The following is a 20,277-nucleotide window of genomic DNA, read 5'->3' on the forward strand; positions in this document are numbered from 1 at the left end:
TGCTGGTTGCTGCCAGCAGATTGGGATGGGAAGGAACAGCAAGGATCTGGCTTCCTCAGCTATTCTACAGGCCTACTGCAATTTATATGGGAATTACACAAACTCATGTAGTCTATTTATAGAAGCGCTGATTAAGTTTAGGAGGAACTACTTTGAATTATCTGCCAAGAGCAAAAACTATTCCCTTGTGCATTGTCAGCTTTGAGTAACTCAATCTGGAACTGTTTTACCAATTGTTTAGATGTCTGAGTTTAGTATAGAGATTAGAGAGGGTAAAGTTAGGGCAGAGCTGACCCCAACTGCCAAACTGTTTGAAGAAGGGAATAGTGAGTTAGCTTTGATCCGACATACATTTGAAATATATATTCGGTTACTTCTAACACCAGATGGGTACAGCTAAAAAAAAGGACCTGGCTGCATACTTAATTTACAATGTACCAAACTCATTGTAAATTAAGAATAGCAAAATATTCTTCAGACTGTTCTTGCAGATCATGCTCTCTCACCCCTCTGTCACCTCCCACCCTGGTCCTCCACAGTTCAGGGGTAGCTGAAGCAGAGCAAAGTGCCTAAAGTGCCTTCACTCCTCTTCTGCAACCCAAGAGCAGTCTCTAGAGCCTAGCTATACCTGCACTGAGATTCCCTCTCATTTCAAAAGGATACTTCTGAAAAAAATTGTCATAAACAGGAAAACATCCATTTAAAAACTATGTAACAGTTCGTTTAGTAGGAGAAATGGACAACTAGTGAGTGGAAATTCCCTCTTTTGACCTTTACAAGGTGAAAGGTGAGAGCACTACAGAGAGTACAAAATGTGATTGTGCTGGGTAAGGATTTATGTAATTAGATACATCTGGAGATACATACACCTCATGATACAGCCTGAATCAACTTTGCTTAGTTAAACTGCAAGGATAGCTCTGTTTACAAGCCTCATTCGTTTGCAGTACAGTGACTGACTCAGGCAAAACCCATCAGGTACAGTCTTACAGCAGCAGATGACAAGGCTGAACGATTTTAGACTTTAGGGAGGTTTGGAATTTTTTTCTATTGATTATATAGCAAAAATAATTTCCATTCTATAATATCTTTTAATAAGGAATCAACTTTTATGTCTAATTTAAAATGCTACAGTAAGGAAGCAAAGGGTTGAAAGGAGGTGGTGTCCACCGTTGTGGTTTTACAGTCACTGTGTGTGCAGTGCCTTCAAATTAAATGGGCTCACCATTCCCTAGCCCTCAAATAATCTTTGTTCCCATCTTCATGCCGCCTCCTTGTTTTTGGTTTTTTTTTTCAGGAACTGAGTAATTGATGCAGCCACATCATAATTTCTACCAGGAAACAGACTAAGAATAAAACCCACTTGGACAAAAGGGCAATTGGGGATTATATTTACAAACCAAGAGTGTCATAAACTAGAGAAACTGCCATGGGATGTTCCAGTACATCTGTCAAGTCAATAATATTCATGATGATATGCTAAGAGCTGGCTATGAGGACTGAAATTGCCTGGGAAGTCACATATCTAGCTTTCTAGAGTGTCAGAATATTTTGGGAATTAAATGAGTAAAAATTTGACCTTCAACTTTTGCTTGTTTTCTGTCTCCTCTTCTCCTTCAAGGTACCTGTGCCTTGCCACACAACCCAGCCACTCCCCAAGATGCCTAAGGCATGCTAAATGGAATTACAAATGTTAGGCTGTTTGAAACAGAGAGAAAAATTTCATCCATGTTTTCTTATTCTAACCATATGACTAAGAGTTAGCTAGAGTCTTGGTTTTCAGCAGAACAGCTGCAGTTCTGGAAGTTAAGTCTAAGTCATGAAGTTAAACAGTACTTTTTGTTAAATTTAAATTAAGACCAGAATGCATTTAAATTACCATGTTTTTGTCACATAAATCTTAGGCCTTCTCTTGTGTTTAACAAAATAAAATTTTGCCATTCTCTCTAAATCACATAAGGGACAGGTTCCAAAGAAACTAATAATTTGCAAATAGTAACACTTAAGAGTGTGTTAGAAATACAGCAACAATCTCATTTTCTCTTTCAATCACGCTGCATACTAACTACATACTCTAACAGAGAAGTTTATAAAACAATATTCTGACTGCGTCTAACAGATGCAGTAATCAACCCCTGAAAAGACACAGACTGACCCATACCTGGAGACTAAAATTAACTTAGCTTTTTGACAAGTTAAATTATTTAGCTTTTGACAGGCTGGACAGCTTTAACAAAGGTCCTCAGAAACACTGTTCATTTACTACCTCTCTTGTCAAGCAAAAGTCACAGCATACCTCTCTTCTTCAAAATGGGACTGTCATGCTACCCTAGCCCGCCAGCTTGACCTCAGTAGCCTTCACTCTTGGCTTTTTCCATATTTTGTGCTCTGCCTCCCACTTCTCTCACATTATTTCTCCTCTCCATCTTCTCAGTTCAGCACTGTGTTTCCCTGTGTAGACTGAAGAACTTCATAAGGCAGGCTGTAAATGCCCCATACGTGCCACTCCACATTTTCCATTCAGCTGTCACGGGTGTGAGGATTGGAGCCTCCAGAAGAGGATGCTTTGTGGCAGAGCCAGCCCTCAAAGGACAGACTACAGCATTCAGGGAGGTCAGCATTCACAGATGGGAGACAACTTGGCAGCAACACCATAACGAGAAAAGCAACACATGAACATATTACTGTGGCCTTCCCTTCCCTCATCTGAAAAGAGTTTGGAGACAAAAGAAAGGATTGCTCTGCTTTGCGGGTTTCTTTCTGTTTTTAGCAGTCTTGGAAAAAAAAAGTCAGAAAACAAGAATGCATGCTTCTTGTCAGAAGTGTCCAAAATAAGAACAAAAACATAGTCCTTTTCTGACATGTTACAACACAGAAGTTCAGAGTCATGAAGAAATAAAAGGATCTGCTAACATCCAGCATGATCTCACATTTAAACTATGTTTCCACTTGGAAAAAACTAGAAACTCAATAGTTAATACTGTAATTGTGTATAATGACATCTAGCATTAAAAAAAATAGAAGTATCTCAGTTAATTGAGAAGATCAATGCAGGGAAAAGTCTTTAGTAGTCCATGTGCCTAGAATATTATTTATTTTGGGAAGTGAAGGAGCTATTTTGTTGTTTAGAGTGCAAATATACACTTCCCATGCCAAAACAGATACTATTCAGCCAGTGAGTATCTACAGGTCTATGGCAGAAATAATGGGCTTCTCCAATCTCTCATCTCTCCATACTCCCAAAAACAGGATCCACAAAACAGGAGCAGCAAAAGACTGGCAGAAACCCCAATGATTAGCATTTTTGTGCGTGACAAAATGTAATAATCAATCACAGCAACCTAACTCATAGGACAAGTAAATTTTAGCTAAAAGAACCTTCTTCTAGATAAGCTGGCGTGAGTCCAAGTTACTGTTCTGTTATGTAGGAAGGAAAGGCAGGTCTTCCCAAAATCTTCCTAATCAATAAACAGCTGGGATTCAAGAGAAATTTGACCTGTACCTATATGGAACAACCTATATGAAAGTTGATGCCTCCACAGAGTCCTCCTGGAGCTCTTTGGCATCATGGATCCCAAAGTGCTTCCATTACAGCCCAAGCTAAGGAGAAACTCAAAGGCAATTTATGCTGTTCAGCATGCTAATATCTCCTAGTAAGATTTCTGATCAGAAATTAGGAGTAATTATCTGCCAAAACCAGGTTGGTTCTTTGCTCAATTGCCTCCAGTTTCTACAAACCATTCAGAATCCTGTTTAGAGCCCCCACAGTGGGAAAGGCATTCACTGAGGAAGGCTATTCTTTTCCCCTCCTTATCTTCAGCAGCATAGACCTGTCTTTCTAGATGTTAAAACATTGTGCCACTATGTTCTGCCTGGAATTCTTCTCAGATAATCAAAACTTCCTCCCTGACCCCACCCAAAAAACTTGTGAACTTTTTTTGCTACTTTTGTGGTAAGTAAAGTACTCTCTTTGTGAGACAGTATCTCACGAAACTACACTGCCACTCTGAAACATCTTCCAGCAAGTTTATCTAACCTCCCTAGCTCACTTTTATCTACGTATATGAGTATACATTATTTCCTAACAATAGCTTTAAAGTAATTCTTAGAACAAAAATGTATTTGTTGTAATTAGTAAAAGTGAATTTCTTCTTTTATTATCCAGCTAATTTATAAACTAATTTTAATTTTGAGAGTGTGAAAATTTAAATTCTGGCTTTGGAATAAGTGTGAGCAGCCAGTTTGCTACTCCTAATTTAAAGTAAATTCGATTGACAAAAAAATCCCAAATAACCTTAAGCCAATTCTTAGCGAAATGCTACAAGGGAATATCAAGAATTCTCAAACATAGGTATTGACAAAGGAGCAGGATTTTTCTTCTACAAATCAAGTGGAAAGAACTGAAGCCAGTTTGAGCTACCCTTGTCAAACAGGACTCAAGTCTCAAAGCAATAGGAAGTGAAATAATGTTTAAATGTGTACAGGATGCGGTTTGAACTAAGCAAGGGGTTATTTTAATGACAACTTTTACAAGCATAACCATATTACACTAAATTTTCTACCCAGCAGATTTATCCAGTTCCCCCAAATCCCTATTTCTATGAAAATTTACGCAATCACAGTGTTTGTGCAATAATGTTATTATTGATACCTTAGCTGTAACTAAAAACATTGAATAAATGAGGAAATGTATGACATTTTACAGCTAATACAGGCAAATATATAAGAGCCATCTTCCCACTAATAATTTTTAATTTGTGAAACTTAGATAACTCTTTGAACTTCATTGTGAATGTGCAACAAAGTATTTGCTCATTTTCTCTAGAGGATAAGTAATAATGAGGCACTCACTGTTTTACAATCAGTATACACAAAACACTTAATGAATATTTAACCAGCACTTACATTTTCACACTGCATCCTTCTGGATTTTATGTGGGCAACATTGAGTCCATCAATAACAATATCAAACGGAAGTCGATTTTCCACAAATGTTTGAAAGGCCTCCAATTCCTGAAATAAATAAATAAATAAACACAGGTGAATAATATGTTGAGTTTAATAGAAAGAAATTCGATTCCATTTTTATTTAAAAAGGAAACAAAGCCCAAATGTCTCACTTTTCCTTTGTCGCCTGCACTTCACATCACTACTTGATTATTTCCTAAAACAATCACACCAAAAAAACCCACCCCATCTTTTAAGCCGTATGTCTTACACTGGATACTTCCAATAAAACCATTACAACCAAAAATTACATTACAACTGAAGCCCAAAACTTTACAGTTATCCAAATTTTCAAAATTACAATCTGAACTGTACATTTCTATAAAAATACCTGCTACAGTCATTGTCACACAGAAGCTGCTGAACAAAGCAACTTTACAGTCCAGTAGACAGTTTCACCACTACTAGCTCTTAACATATCCAAATGAAAAATAATGATCATACTTAGGTTCTCTGAAAGAATGATGAAATCTCTGAATGCCAGTCAATATTTAAATAAACATCCATTTAGAAAGATAGTACTCCATCTGCAAGAAACACGTGGCTTTAAGGCTAAAACCATGAACTTTCTGACTAGGTCAGAAATGTAATGCACTGATTGAGCAAAACATCCAGTTTTTCCCTCATAAGGAAACCGCAACTGCTTTAGGTCTGAGAGTCCATAAGAGAAGAACAGACTACAAATCTATAATAAAATCTTCAGGAATTTCTCCCTTGATTTTTGGGGAAAGATTTAGTCTTTTTTTTCCAGACACTTGCATAAGATTTGCACTTTTTGCCTCTGATTGTTTTTAATAAGACCAAGAACTCTGCATTATCCTGATGGGCAGTGACCTAGCTGCATAAATTACCTTTCTAGTAACAAGTAAGATTTATTTATCACTGACAGAGCTTTCACAGTCCAGACTATAAATTAACTTTCACAGGAACTCAAAACAATTAATATTTCATGCCTTCTGCAAAGGATTCAAGAAGTACTCTTCTCATCTTGCCTTCTTCCACGTAGCAATTTGGCAACATACATCTAAATAAAAAACACTGCCTCAGCACCCAAAAACATACAGAGCATATACAATTCTTGCTTGGAGAAAGAAATGAAAGAAAGAATTCATTTTTCCAGAAAATACAATGCTGTCAGGCAGTAACAAATGATCACTTCAAATTTAGTTGGAATGCTTATGACAAATTATACTAGGAAAAGGGCTACTTGTACTAAGAGTACAAACCAAGAAAGATAACTCAGCAGTTAAAATTTCAGGAATAATTTCCAGTTGAACAGAGGTGTACCAGTCAAAAGCACAGTGATAAGAAGACAGACAACACAAGGCTCAGTCTAGCACCCTAGGAATCAATCACCTGTTATGTGATCTTTCATTTCTCCATGGCTTAAATAAATGTTACTATTGAGAAAGTATAGAACACTGGACAAGGAAATTATCATCTAAAACAAAAATAAATTGTTGGCACTTGTGAAGTATTTTCCCCAGCCCCCTGCCCTAATCTCAATGTATTTTCCATAGATGAATAAAAATTCTCATTACCATCTGACAAGAAAACCAAGACACAGAAGGAAGTCACTAGGAAAGGCAGTGGCAGGGATAGCAGGCAGAAACAAGTGCAAAACTAAACAATATGGATTCCTGACTCCTGAGCTAACACCACCCATGGACTTCCCTATGGTTCAAAATCTGGAGAGTCATCACTGCAATACTGGATGGCTGTCTGAAATATGGGAGAGATGAAAAGAAGCAAAACACATGCAGTCCAAATGAAATTAAGATAGAAAAGCTCTGAGACAAAGATGAGTGAAAACAGGAAAGACAAAAAGTGGAAGCAGGTGAAACATGGCAAACATTCCAACACAGTGTTATTTCCTCAATGCTAACAAAGGGCAATATTATTTGAAGCAACACAGTTACAGTCAAGACATTTTTAAGAAGCAAACTGTACAAGTAATCTTGTCTTTATGGACTCAGTTCAACACAAAACAAGCACTTTGCAGAGCATTTTTCAAGTGGTATTTTACTTCAAATGACAATGGTTATAGAGCAGTTCCTGAAAAGGTGTTTTCCCCTGATGGGCAGAGTAGACTGCTTTGTTCAGGGAATACTACAGCATGAGTTGGGGAAGCAGCAGAGGGGTTCAGCAGGTCTGCACTCTCCTCTGCCCACTCTTGGCTTGGATCCCTCTCATCTCCCAGAAGAGCAGATGGTGCAGGGCTGCCAGAAGAGTCCTGCTGAGAGACACCAGGATAGGCTCAGCACTCCTCAGAAAGTCATCTCCTGGCTCTCTGGGGAGATGCTGCAGCTTTTTCAGTGTCATTCCTTTGGCCACTGCAGGTTTCCGCACCATCTCCTCCTGTCCGTGTCTCCTAACACTCTCAACAGATGCCTGCCAGACAGCCTGCCCTGCCAGCCTCCCAGATCAGCTCAATTGTTCTCTGTGTGTACACTCTGCAAAACAGGGAGGGATGGTTTGCTGGTGGCAAGAAGACTTATTCAGGCAGGGAAATGAGGAGTTAATAGCAAAGTGCAGAAGACAAATGGCCAACTTTAATTCATGTCATCAACTACAGAAGACTCCAACAAAAAGCCTCAGACAGACTAAAAATCCCAAGGGTCAGTTCATTTTTTTCCTCACCACCCATATTTCCCCAGCAACACATGAGAGTGTGTTCTTTCCTTTTCCAGAAAAAAAAAATACATTAAGAATGACAGAGAAGGTCTCGTCCCCTGAGAGACGTCCCCAGTTTTTGAGCTGCCATATTTCTCATCCTCTCTGGACACGGGAAGGAAAAGGGCAAAGCCTGGAAATAAGGAGCAGGCTACCTCATCCAGACATGATACAAACGCCCAAAGACTTACACAGTAGGAGTGTACTGGGTCTGGCTGAGCTGGAGTTAATGTTCCCCACAGCATTAAGGCTGCGTCTCCAACATTTCCCCTCATCAGTAGGCAGGTGGTGGGCAAAATCTTGGGAGGGGACATCCCCAAGACAGGTGACTCAACCTGACCAAAGGGATATCCCATCCAAAAGACACCTCCTCAGAACAATATCCAAGAGAAAGAAGGGGGCAAGGGGAGGGTGTTTGTTATTATGACCTTTGTTTTCTGGAGCAACTGCTATGCATACTGATGCTCTACTGCCCAGGGAGTGGCTGGACATCACCTGTCAATGGCAAGTAGAGAATAAATACTTTATTTTTCTTCACTTCTGCATGCAGCCTTTGCTCTTGCTTTAATAAACTGCCTCTATCCTGATTCACAAGTGCTTTTCCATCTCATTATACCCCTACACCTTGTCCCGTTGAGAGGAGTGATAGAGCAGCTTGGTGGGCACCTGGTGTCCAACCAAGACCAAGCCACTTGGCCACAAAGAGAGAAAGTAGACAATTCAAAGAATGCCAATCTTTTAAAGATTGGGATTTGTCTGGATTTTATGTAGCTCTTACTTTAGCCACAGTAGTAAACAGATGATTCATGCAGAGCTCCCTAAAGATATCTCCCCATTAACTAACTGTTGGAAGAAATTAAAGGCTTTCTTTCTAAGCAGTAAATGAAGCAGAGCACAGCTGCAGTTAGAGTACAACTAATCAAGAGAACCCAGACACGATGGCCATCAATGCAGTACAAGGATGACATGAAGGTTACAGAATCCTAGAATATGCTGAGTTGGAAGGGACCCACAGGGATCATTGACTCCAACTCTTATCCCTGCACAGGACCACCCCTAAGAGTCAGGTTGGTTTAGGCAAAAAAAAAAAGCAAGCTATTCACAAAGGCTTACCCTTCCAAATGGAAACTGCAACACATACCCTATTCTACACATCCTCCACATGTGGTGTAAGCCACAGGAGCATTTACTTGGAAACATCCTGCTCAACAGGACAAGGGGAACTTCCTTCAATAAGCCAACAAGTAACAAAACACATCTCTCCCTGCCTCCCACCCCCCTCCAGGTAAGAGCACCCAAACAAACACAGCAAACCTTACAGTGATTTCTAACTTGTTCTGACTGGATTAATCTCACAAAGTTTTAAAGGGGAAGTCCATTTTCCTTATGGACTCGAAAACATGACTCAAACTGAAGGAACTAAACTAAAACCACATTTTGTATTGCTTATTGACGTGACCCTCCATAAGGCTCAGGTTCTGCAGAGAAGAACTGCAATACAGCAGGGCTGTTACCTCACTGCAGGACTTCCCCCCACACACACAGCACAGCACTCACAGTGGCTCCAGTGATATCCTGTTTCACACCATGAACAAAAGAAAAGGGAATTTTTAAAAACCCACCTGATTCTGTTCATTGCCTTACTGGGAAAACAGGGGAATGCCAACTGTGCAACCCTTAAAAATTATTCACTGCACCTTCAATTAAAAAATCTTTTCTTCACAAATGGATGCACACTGACTAAAACAACTAAAAGAAAAAGCCAGCTATAACCAAATCCATGATGGAATTTATATTGCTGTAAAGAATTTAAGAGTTTTTAAATAATTTATTGTTTAATCACTAGGGTGTGGGTGGCTCAAGTCCATTCATATCTTGGCAAAAGCACAAAGAGTTGCATTTTTTTTGTATTCCACACCAGCTCATGCACTATTTCACCACCATCTTATACTGGTATGTATCGGTGGTGCCCCAGAAAGGGGTGTTTCCACCTTCTCCCTTTCCTCAGCCATTCATTCCTGGCTTTGTTCCCTCAACTCCCTGTGCACACATCTTAGCACATGGAGAAAGACTCGAGTGGATGAACTCAGCCCATACAACAGTTTTTAGTCTCCACCAGTCTCTCTGCTGAGGTTACAACACAGAGGACTGTCCTGGCATGAAAATGCAGCCAGGAAATGGAATGAGACTGGTAGCAGGTGAGACTACTGGGATCACCTTTTCCCACACATAGCCCTGACTATGCTAACTGGCTAAATTATGAAATGACATTTTATGAAATGTAACTCTCAGCCTGGAATATTACAGCAAAGCAAGAGAGGTTGGTTGTAAAAAAGCAGAACTGTAGGAATTATTGTTTGAAAAAGCAAGCAAGAAAAAGAAAAATTACTAGTTTTGCTGCCTTAATTAATTCATTTAAAGTTTTGGTTTGTTTTTTTTTTTAAGTGTACCTTCAGACTTCAAAAGTCTGGTTTACACAGTGAGAAATATTTGAAAAAGCAGCAGTAATAAATATGAAAATAGTACTTTTTGGTAAGACAATACTATTTCAGCTTTTGTAAATACATTTATAGATTTATAGAACAGAAATATATGTTTTTCTTCGCATACCAGTGTACATACAGATTACAAGCTTCAAGACCACAACAAAAATGAGGGAAAGAATTCATTATTAGTATTTACAGATACTATGTTAAACATGATAACAGAAATAAACATTTCAAAACAAAGAAAATATAGTTAAACAAGCAGAAAGAGCAATGAGAGTAATCCACATGAGTATTTTGAAATAATTTTAATGTCTATAACAGTTGTAAGTGTATGATAAGTTTAAAATCACAGAAAAAAATTAACCTCTTGAACATTTTTCTTCTCAAGTCTAAATAAGAAATATGTTTGCAACTAGAAATAAAAATCATGGCATTAGTCAAATTCTCAAACCATCCAAAAGGTCTACTATCTAAATGCAAAAACCCAAAGTAATCTAACATACAAAGGAGATACATGAGTGAATTCACAGAGGACTTACAAATACAAGAAAGGCTATTATGTTCCTGCCAATGTACAGAGTTCAAAAATAAGAATTAAAGAATTCCAGTAAAACGTATTCAAATCACTGCAGAAAAGGCTGTTTGTCACTTCCTCTGAACAATAAAGTTTTTGTGCACATCAGGAATGGTGGAGAGACACTAGTTAAATTTAAAAATGTAAAACTACAATATTCAACATATATTTTTTCCAGAAGAAGTTCCAATACTTTAAGCTTTGTACAGCACAAAAAGCAGTGCTTCCCCTCTTTTTTAATGACAACATCCTCAAGTGCAAGGAAACAGCAAATTCTGATAAACAGAATATTATACTGCACTAATGTAACTACCCCTATTATCAAACAGGGGGTATTTTAGAGAAGTGAAAACATTCCATTTTTAACAGTTTCATAAAATACAATGTCATGGGGGTTGCTTTGTTTTCAGCAATGTTTCTTGGTATCAGAAGAAAAACACAAGAATGAACATTATGTGTGAGAAATAAAATTTAGCTGTCCAACTGAAATCCAGCCAGTTCTTTTTTTTAAGGCGCCTTGGTGAAGCATTCTTAAATCTATTTGCTGCTATGCCCAACAGGTTGACTATTTCCCCTACAGTTTCAAAGCCTGGAAATCCCCTTCAAACCCTTCTAAACAGGATGGCTTTTCTCAGTATTGTATATGGTATCTCTATGTACTCTGGATTGCACACAATATGTTTGGCCTCTGTTACGCGCGCCTCTGAGTTTACAAATAACCCCTGAGTCAGGAGCTCCGGTGGCTGTAGCTTGGGAGGCACTGTCAGGAGCAGGAAGGTGCTTGCAGGCACTGGCTGCGATGTGCATGCGCTGCCCGTTCACAGCCTCTGCCCACAGCGGGCACTGTCGGCGCAGGACTCAGCTAACATCCATGGGATTAGAGGTAGAGGAGGTAAATGGCACACTTATCCCAGGCTATACTGTGCCACATTCAGAACAGAACTGACATATACCCTAAGCCCCCTTTGGGTCACTTAGGGGCAAATCATGGAATTGGAAGGAGAACCAAAGCTTTACAGAAAAAAAAGTATCAGTCTAAAAGGTAAGAGTTAGAACTTTATGTTCAAGGTTCCTTGGAAATAGCACCACCTCATTCAGTTGCAAAAGAACACTGAGATGAATGGGCTACTTCCTCTTTGTCGTCTCCTTATGTTCTAGAAGAATATGTAAAATCCCTGCTTAGCTCAGATCTGGTGTGGGAATTCACATGAGCACAACCCCATCTCTTCCTGCCTTCTTGACAGCACATACATGTCTCCCATAAGCTTCCTTCCCACTGCACAACAGCCCTTTCAGGCTTATCAGAGGTATGTAGGAGCCACAAAGGGAATGAAATTACAGCATTTGCGTAAACACCCAGGAGCAGCTGCAACATGAAAGTCATCACAGCAAAAGTTGATTCTGCCTCTTAGCATACCAATTATATCCTCTCAGGCTCAATAGCATAGCTCCCAATTAAATGCAGCCAGGGTAAACAAGCATCTGACAGAAAATATCACGTAGAAATTTGGTACAAAAGGTGACAGTCTTACTATAACTGTTTCCTTTCTATGGCAGCCCTGCAAGGCTGTATTAGATCATCATATGACATCCTAATAGACCTTCCAGAAGCTATGCATAAGGATCTGAATTGATGCTTATTTTTAATGTGTAACATTTATCACAGATAATCAGTTTTATAGTTCATGCAAGCCATCTTTTCAACATATTTGTAAATAGTGTTCACTACCATTCTGATGTACAAACCTATGTTGTTCGATTTTGTTTCCCAAAACTAATTACAAAAAAGACTTATTCTTCATTAATCGCTGCACAACAAACTACTTTTGGGGGATCCTCAACAAACCAAGTCTTTGCTCCTCATTTTCTACTCTGAACACTTTTATTCTTAAGTGATGGAAATAAAATAATGCAATGATGCCGTTGCAAAAGTAAGACAAAAGACTATTACTCAGTGAAGAAAAAAAACCAAGATTCCAAATGCATTTATATATTCAATTTGAAACATTGTTGGAAAAAATATTTAGAGCTCAAAGCAACTCAAACTGTTTCCCTGATTAATAATTTCATTGCAAGAAATATAGATCCACTAAAGAAAACTAGTTAGGAGAAAAGAAGGAATACAAAGCTAAAGTTTCCTATTTGAAGTACAGCCACTAAAAAAAAAAAAGACTGACTGGAAAATGAAATCCCCCCCACCTTCTCAGATGTATTTGCTCACATCCTTATTTCAGCCTCATCACCTAGTTCCCCTCTGGAAGCCCCTGGCTGCAGAAGAAGTCACACAGTCTGACATACCTAAAATGGGCAGCATATTTTCATCACCACATGTCTGCTTTCATAGCACAAAGGCATAAAAAGTCCCAAATTTATTTCTGGAAACATCTGATACATTATGACACTGTTTTGCCACTACCCCCACATCCATGTTCAAAATTCACTGAGGAAGCAGACTTTAAGCTTTACAAGCAACAGTAAACACACCAAGTTCATCTCCATTCAGGGACTACCTGCTGATACAGAACTGGAATGAGATCAACTTGAAACTAACAAGTAGGTGGCCCTGTAGTGATAAATGATGGAATTTCAGCTATCACACAGACTAACAGAATCTACTGACATCAAAATTTAATATAGTGTATTGAGTCTTTGTTTCATTAGATTGTATGCATTTAATCAATCAGGCTCTCACACAGAGGAACATAATTTCTACTACTCTTCAGATTGTGTGTGAAGGTCCTGTTACACAGAACTCCCTTCCTAAATCTCTCCACCTTCAACTGCTACTGCCAACCTAGCCCTGTCTACTTGATCCATTTGAAATTTTCAAGCCATACAGCATTCAATAGAACACAGACTTTTGTTTATGATATTATAGAACACCAGTACCTATTAAATACTTAAAATGAATGCTACATTTTTAAGGAGAATTTTATTCTCCTGTACAATTCACAGGTAGATCAGATCAAAAGTCCTGAACTGATAATTAGATCTGTGTGGAAATGAGATGACTGCACAATAGGCTGCATGTATTAAAAATACCCCAAGATTGTTTCAAGTTTCAGTAACTGATAAACATGTTTAATGTCTGTGCCCACAGAAAGACTGAAAAATAAACCTGGTGTCCTCTTCCATATTTTCAAAGCTGGTGAAGAACTGAGGTGCCAGCTGCAGCAAATGCCCAATCAATACTCAAAGATAAAGCAAACCTACCCCGAGATGTGGTGTGGGCTCCATCTAGTGGGGCTCAGCTATGTTCCCTATTGCTACCACCAAATGTGTTATCTCCACACAAAATGTGTCAGAAATAGAATCATAAAATCATTAAGGTTGGAAAAAACCTCCAAAATCATCAAGTCCAATCTGTGACCAATCACCACCTTGTCAACTAAGCCACAGCACTCAGTGTCCCATCCAGTCGTTTCTTGAACACTTCCAGGGATGGTGACTCTACCACCTCCTTGGGCAACCCACTACATGTCTTATCACCCTTTCAGTCAAAAAAATTCTTCCATTCTTCCTCATGTCCAACTTCAACCTCCACTGGCACAGCTTGATGTTATGTCCTCTTGCCCTGTTGCCAGTTGCCTGGCAAAACAACCCCCACCTGGCTGCAGCCTCCTCTCAGGTACTGGTAGAGACCAGTAAGGTCTCCCCTGAGTCTCATCTTCTCCAGGCTGAACAACCCCAGCTCCCTCAGTTGCTCCTCCTATCACTTACTCTCCAGAACCTTGACCAGCTCCACTGTCCTTCTCTGGACATGCCCAGCACCTCAATGTCCTTCTCATGGTGAGGGACCCAGAACTGGATGCAGGATTAGAGATGTGGCCCCAGCAGTGCTGAGTACAGGGGGACAATCACTGCTCTGGTCCTGCTGGCCACACCATTTCTGATACAGGCCAGGATGCCATTGGCATTCTTGGCCACCTGGGCACACACACTGGATCATGTCCAGCTGCTGTCAAGCAGCACCCCCAGGTCCTTTTCTGCTGGGCAGTTTTCCAGCTACTTTGTCCCCAGCCTGTAGCACTGCCTGGGGTTATTGTGACAGAAGTCCAGGACCTGACACTTTGCCTTGTTGAACCTCATAGAGTTGGCCTTGACCCATTGATCCAGCCTATCCAGATCCATCAGCAGAACCTTTCTGCCTTCCATCTCATGAACACTCCCACACAACTTGGTGTTGTCTGTGAACTTGCTGAGGATGCATTTGATCCCCTTGTCCAGATCATCATCAAAGGTGTTAAACAGGACTGGTCCCAACACTGAGCCCTGGGGAACCCCACTGGTGACCTCCTGCCAACTGGGTGTAGCTCCTTTCACAGCCACTCTCTGGGCCTGACCATCCACACAGTTTTTCATCCAGGGGAGAGCATACCTGTCCAAGCCATGGGCTTCCCCAGGAAAATGCTTTGGGAGGCAGTGTCAAAAGCTTTAGTGAAGTCACAGAACTGCAATATACTGTAGTGTCTGAAATTGCGCCCTCTCATATGTTTACCATGACCTTTGAAAAGCTTAATACTGTATACTGTAATTATAAGTATGAAAGTGTATCTTTAAAATTGAGGAGCAGTTGATAGGTTGGTGGGTTGTAAAAGGTGACAGAACAAAACTATAACCAATTATTTTACTTTTTTGCAAGCTCAAGATGTATTATTTTGTTCCATTCACTAGGTTTTATTCCATATTTAAAATTTAGCTTTCGGAAGATCAAAAGATTTTAATTTTTTAATGTAAGACCCCCCAACATTTTAATTATTTCAGCATTCATTAACAGCTGGCTGAAAATGTAAGAGCAAATAAAATATGAAAGATGTTGAGATTTAGATGCAAATTATAAATACAACTGGATACACACAGGATACTTTATGGCCTATCTAATGACCTACCAATGCTTAAAGCAAAGAAAAAATTTCTGGTGTTCTCAAAGTGCCTGAACATTACCTGTATATATATTACTTGTATATATACTGAACATTACTTCTAGCCAATGAACCTGACAGTGTAAAAGACCTACCTTTGGACTTGTCTTTCTAAAAGTGTCAGTTCCATGTATCACGTCCCTTATTATTCTCTCACTGAGATTACTGTATTCCTCTTCGGTGAGGTTACTGTCCTCCAGCTGATGCTTGCAAACTGGGCATTGTCCACTGCAATAGTGAAACAAGAAAATAAAAGGAAAAAGGCTTTTAAATAAGAAATTCCTTAAATATTACTAACTCATCAATAGTCTGTATATAAGAACAATTCTTTAAAAGAACCCCAACACAGTACAATAATCAGAAAATCAGTTGTACTCTTTCTGCGGTGCAACCAAAACCTACTAAAGCCACTCGCTCTTATATTCTTTTTATTTTTCTTGAAACCATTTAAATTTTATTCAAAAACTTATCCAAGTAGTCTACCTTAAACTTGTTTAGTTCAAAATAAAGTCTTCTTACAGTTCTAACAAAATAACCACTATGGAACCACTTGTCACCATTTTGTTCACAGATTCTTAACCCATGATAAAATGTGAGGTGATCTAAGTTAGTTTAGCTCTCAACGTCTTTAACTGTTTACAGAAAGTAAGACAGAAAACAGACTTAGCTCTCAGTCTAAGAGTCTTTAAGACTCTTAAAGGCTGGAAAAGGCTGTCTAAAATATGATGAATTATTATAACAGAGTACAGTACCACACACATCCTTACAGAATAATAATCTATTTTATAGCAAACAACTCTTAAAAGAGTGAGCTATCACTGTTCTTTCAAGGACTTCAAAAACTGTGGGCTCTACATTGTGCTTTTACTTCACAGTATGCAATATAGAGTATTTTTAGAGACCACCTAAAATCCCCATAATCCATTGAAGACATTCTCATAATTAATACATTTATAATTGCCAAATTGCTACAAAAGCATAAAACAATGTTTCAAATAGAATAACATTTAAAATAGCAGTTTACAGACATTAAGAAAACTGCACTGTAATAGAAACACATCCAAATATACCTGTGAAAACCTAAGAACCATTTTGTCTTCACTGAAAATGAGACAGGGAGAAATCTTTCAACTGTACAAATTAACTGCAGTGTGCAAACAGTATCAGTTTTCAAAAAGAGAACACTTTACACACCAAAGCTGCTCTGCTGTAGATCGTGTTAAACAACAGTATTATAAAGCCAACCAAAAAGAAAGTCTTTAAATCCTAAACAAGAGACAAATAAACCACACAGTAAAATGGCACCTCTTATTTTTCAGTGTGTTTTTCTGCCTTGGCTCTGCTAAGCATAACTCTTTTCCAAATGTGCATGCTGGGTCTTGTTTAATGTATGAGTTGAAAACTGGAGCTTGCCAAATTATGTCACAACAAAGGTTCATATTCTCAAGGACTGAAATACTTTTGTATATAAGGAATGCATTTTTTTTATATTTTTGAAGGAAGGGTTCAATATAGACGAATCAAGACAACCCCTCACTTATAAACAGAATTTTGCATTTACCTGTCTTTAATGTTGGTCAGGTGTCCTCTCCAGTTCCCTCCTGGTAAACTAATAGGTACAGATGGAAAGATAAATAAAAACATTAGGTAGGCTCTTATTTAACAATATCTGAATTACAAGTCAGAATAATTATATTTTGGTCAACATTTAGAAATAAAAAAAAAAAACGAACAATCATCTACCTTACAAAGGAATTATATAAAAATCCATATTAATTTAGTAACACCTGGAAATATTATATAAAGAACCAGCATTTAACAACACACAAAAAACTAACACCATCAACATCAACAGTTTATGTTGTCCCAAATTTTAAGAACCACACAAACAATCAGCGTGCACTGACAACTTTTAAGTTACTGCCCTACACATTCATAAGCCATTCCAATAATGGTAGTGCATTCCCACTGCCACATTTTCCATCCAGGAAGACTAACTTGTAAAATGGCTCTGTAGTTCACATAAATCAAAGCCAACAGCTAAAAAATCACAGATGGGCTCATGACAAATATGGAATGGGTTCAGGTGAACTCCATTGTGCATATGCACAGTTGTAATCTGCAGAGTCTGACAATCACTACTCATGATAACAAACAGTGTAACCTGCTAAATATTGTGCTAAAACATAGAGCTAACTTTCAACTAGCTTACTACTTCTACACTCCAATAAATTACAGGAAAAGCCCTCATACACCTGTCAATTTTCCTTATCTAGCACCCCAGAAAGAGATGAAGTCAGCTATTTTGAATTGCCATGACCCAACACGATTTCCTAATTTTTGTATGAAGGAATAATATTTAACAGGTAAAAGAAAAGGTGAAATCAGTAAAAATTTTAAACTTTCACAGTAAATAAAACGCATCTTTTCATGACAGCATGTCTCTTTGTGGAGAAGCAAAAATCAAAATGAGATGTTGAGGGGTCTCAGAGTTGATCTGTGGGATAATCTGAATCCCTCCTCCTCTCATGAACTGCATCTTGCTATTTAAACTTTATTTACCTTTCAAACCATAGCTTTATACTCCACATAAATGTTTTGTGAGGGTATATTTGGTTCTCTCTCAAATATAAGAGGATACCAAAGAGCTCTTTTTGTAACTCAGCACCTTTCATACCCCTGTTGAAGTCAAAAAACGACTGCAGGACATCCAAGGTTGGGACCACATCTTTAGCCAACATTTCATTGTACAGTTCAAAGGCGAGTTTCATTTCTTGGTGACGGCTGGCTGCTTTGATACAAGATTCATAGCACACCCGTGAGGGAATCATAATCTTTTTTACTTCTTCCAAAACAGCCAAGGCCATTCTCCATTGATTTGAATTGCTCAACCCCCTGATTAGAAGGTTGTAAGCCCCACTTTCTAAAATCTTAAACCTGACTTTCATGATGTCATACACATCACGGATTTCTGAAACCTGTCCCTGCTGGACACACAGGGTCAGGTATTTGACCAGCACATTGTATGCAATGTCACCATTACGCTTTGCCAGGTGGGTCAGCAAGGACTTGGCCACATCAATGGGGCTGTTGCACCTGATCATACTGTTCAGCATCACCTCTTCAAATATTTCAGGTGACTGGAAATTTTCCCTTAGTTTGTTCCATTCCTCAGCCTGCAAAGGTTTTTCTGGAGGTTGTACATTGCTAAACTTATGCCTTGACAGAACATGACTCATTGACCATTTCTTTGCAGCTCCAACAGAGGAAGAAAAGTGGAATTTCTCTTCAGGTATTTCTTTAGTCTCCTCATCCCATCCTTTTCCTTCTTTGCAATCAATTTCAGACTTTTTCTTGGTAGGTAAGACATCAGTTTCTTTGGGGTCCACTGGTAAAGCAGTGCTGGAAGATGTCATAAAACTGAAACAGTTAATTTTTTCCCTATTAGGGATGCTCAAAGAGGCAGCAAACAGTTGTCGGCATCTTGAAACAGGCCAGAACATGTGACATTTCCACAGCAAAGCCTGAAAACCCTGCTGACTAGTTTGAGAAAAGAGTGCCATCATAAGACCAAACTGTCTCACGATTAGCTCACTGCATCTGATGAAGTTATAAAATGAAAAATACCGTTTGTATGGAGATGTTTATTAATAGAAGCTGAAGAGCTGTCAAGCTGTGTAAGCTTCTTTTTCCAAATGCTTGTTCTGTGAGTCCTTTTTGTCTCTTACGGACACAAACAATGGTAAAATCTTTTATCACAAAAATCGATCTCTTAGACTGTGAGGACAATCATCCAAAATGAGGGTATCTTTCTTTCTAGAGAAGATGTTTCACATATTCCTGCTCGTTGGTTACAGCAGTGATGCGTACAGTCAGTGTTGTACGCAGAAAGGCAACGCTGACGCAGCTACACAAAAAGCACGGGGTTTTTCTTCCTGCCTTTGTCCAATTTAAGTCAGGAGATTTCCTAAAAATAAAAATAACACCACGACATCATGACCTGCTCCGTGGTTTCCTGTGATATTTACATTTGCATGCTAGCAAACACGAAACTCAAGGTAGCTCGACGATTTCAGGTGAGAAATCCCAATCCTGATCCTTCAGGCAGTCCCAGGGTTCCTACATTGCTCCCCGCACATTTTTCACCTGGTGACAAACTTCCATTTAACTTGTTTTCCCAATCCCAAATCCTTGGTAACGCCGCTGCCAAAGAGGCAGAGCAACACCGCGGGCGGTAATTACACTGAAATCCCAGGTACACGTTAGATTATAAAGGTGACTAGCGGGAGGTCCGCAGGCTGGTCCGCCTTACGGGGAGACTCCGCAGGGTCCCACGTCCCTCACTCGGTGCCCCGCGGACCCGGCCCGGTACCGCAGAACCCCCGGCTTTTGGGGAAGTCTTTCCCGCTCGCCCCTCTCTCCCTCATCCCCCCGCGAGGGCCCCACCTGACGCTGCGCGCGGCGGCCATGCGCGGCAGGCGCGTGCACCGGGGCAGGGCGGGCCGGCTTCCCATTGGCCCGGAAGCGCGCGGCGGGCCCGGGCCCGCGCGTGCAGCCAACCGCGCCTCAGCGGGCGGGGCGACACGCGATCCGCGCGCCCCGGCAGGACGGG

The 20,277-nt window shown here is 39.6% G+C and overlaps 1 protein-coding gene and 1 long non-coding RNA gene across 2 annotated transcripts in view; both read right to left on the reverse strand.

Moving 5' to 3' along the window:
- PRORP (protein only RNase P catalytic subunit) overlaps positions 1-19,243 on the reverse strand; it is a 36,446-nt gene extending 17,203 nt beyond the window's left edge. Inside the window, exons 1-4 of the mRNA XM_053981125.1 lie at positions 18,228-19,243; positions 17,227-17,274; positions 15,761-15,893; positions 4,906-5,013 (exon numbers count right to left, since the gene is read on the reverse strand). Of these exons, the coding sequence (XP_053837100.1) occupies positions 4,906-5,013; positions 15,761-15,893; positions 17,227-17,274; positions 18,228-19,231 (1,293 nt within the window). The 5' untranslated portion in view covers positions 19,232-19,243. The remainder of the gene's footprint in view (positions 1-4,905; positions 5,014-15,760; positions 15,894-17,226; positions 17,275-18,227) is intronic.
- Positions 19,244-19,289: 46 nt separating this feature from the next.
- On the reverse strand, positions 19,290-20,078 carry LOC128809272 (uncharacterized). The gene is made up of 2 exons (XR_008437671.1): positions 19,812-20,078; positions 19,290-19,632 (listed from the first exon to the last, which is right to left on the reverse strand). It is a non-coding gene; the product is annotated as an uncharacterized LOC128809272 (long non-coding RNA).
- Between the last annotated feature and the right edge of the window lie 199 nt (positions 20,079-20,277).

This window comes from Vidua macroura, chromosome 6, assembly GCF_024509145.1.
Source record: "Vidua macroura isolate BioBank_ID:100142 chromosome 6, ASM2450914v1, whole genome shotgun sequence".
In the NCBI taxonomy this organism is placed as follows: Eukaryota; Metazoa; Chordata; class Aves; order Passeriformes; family Viduidae; genus Vidua; species Vidua macroura.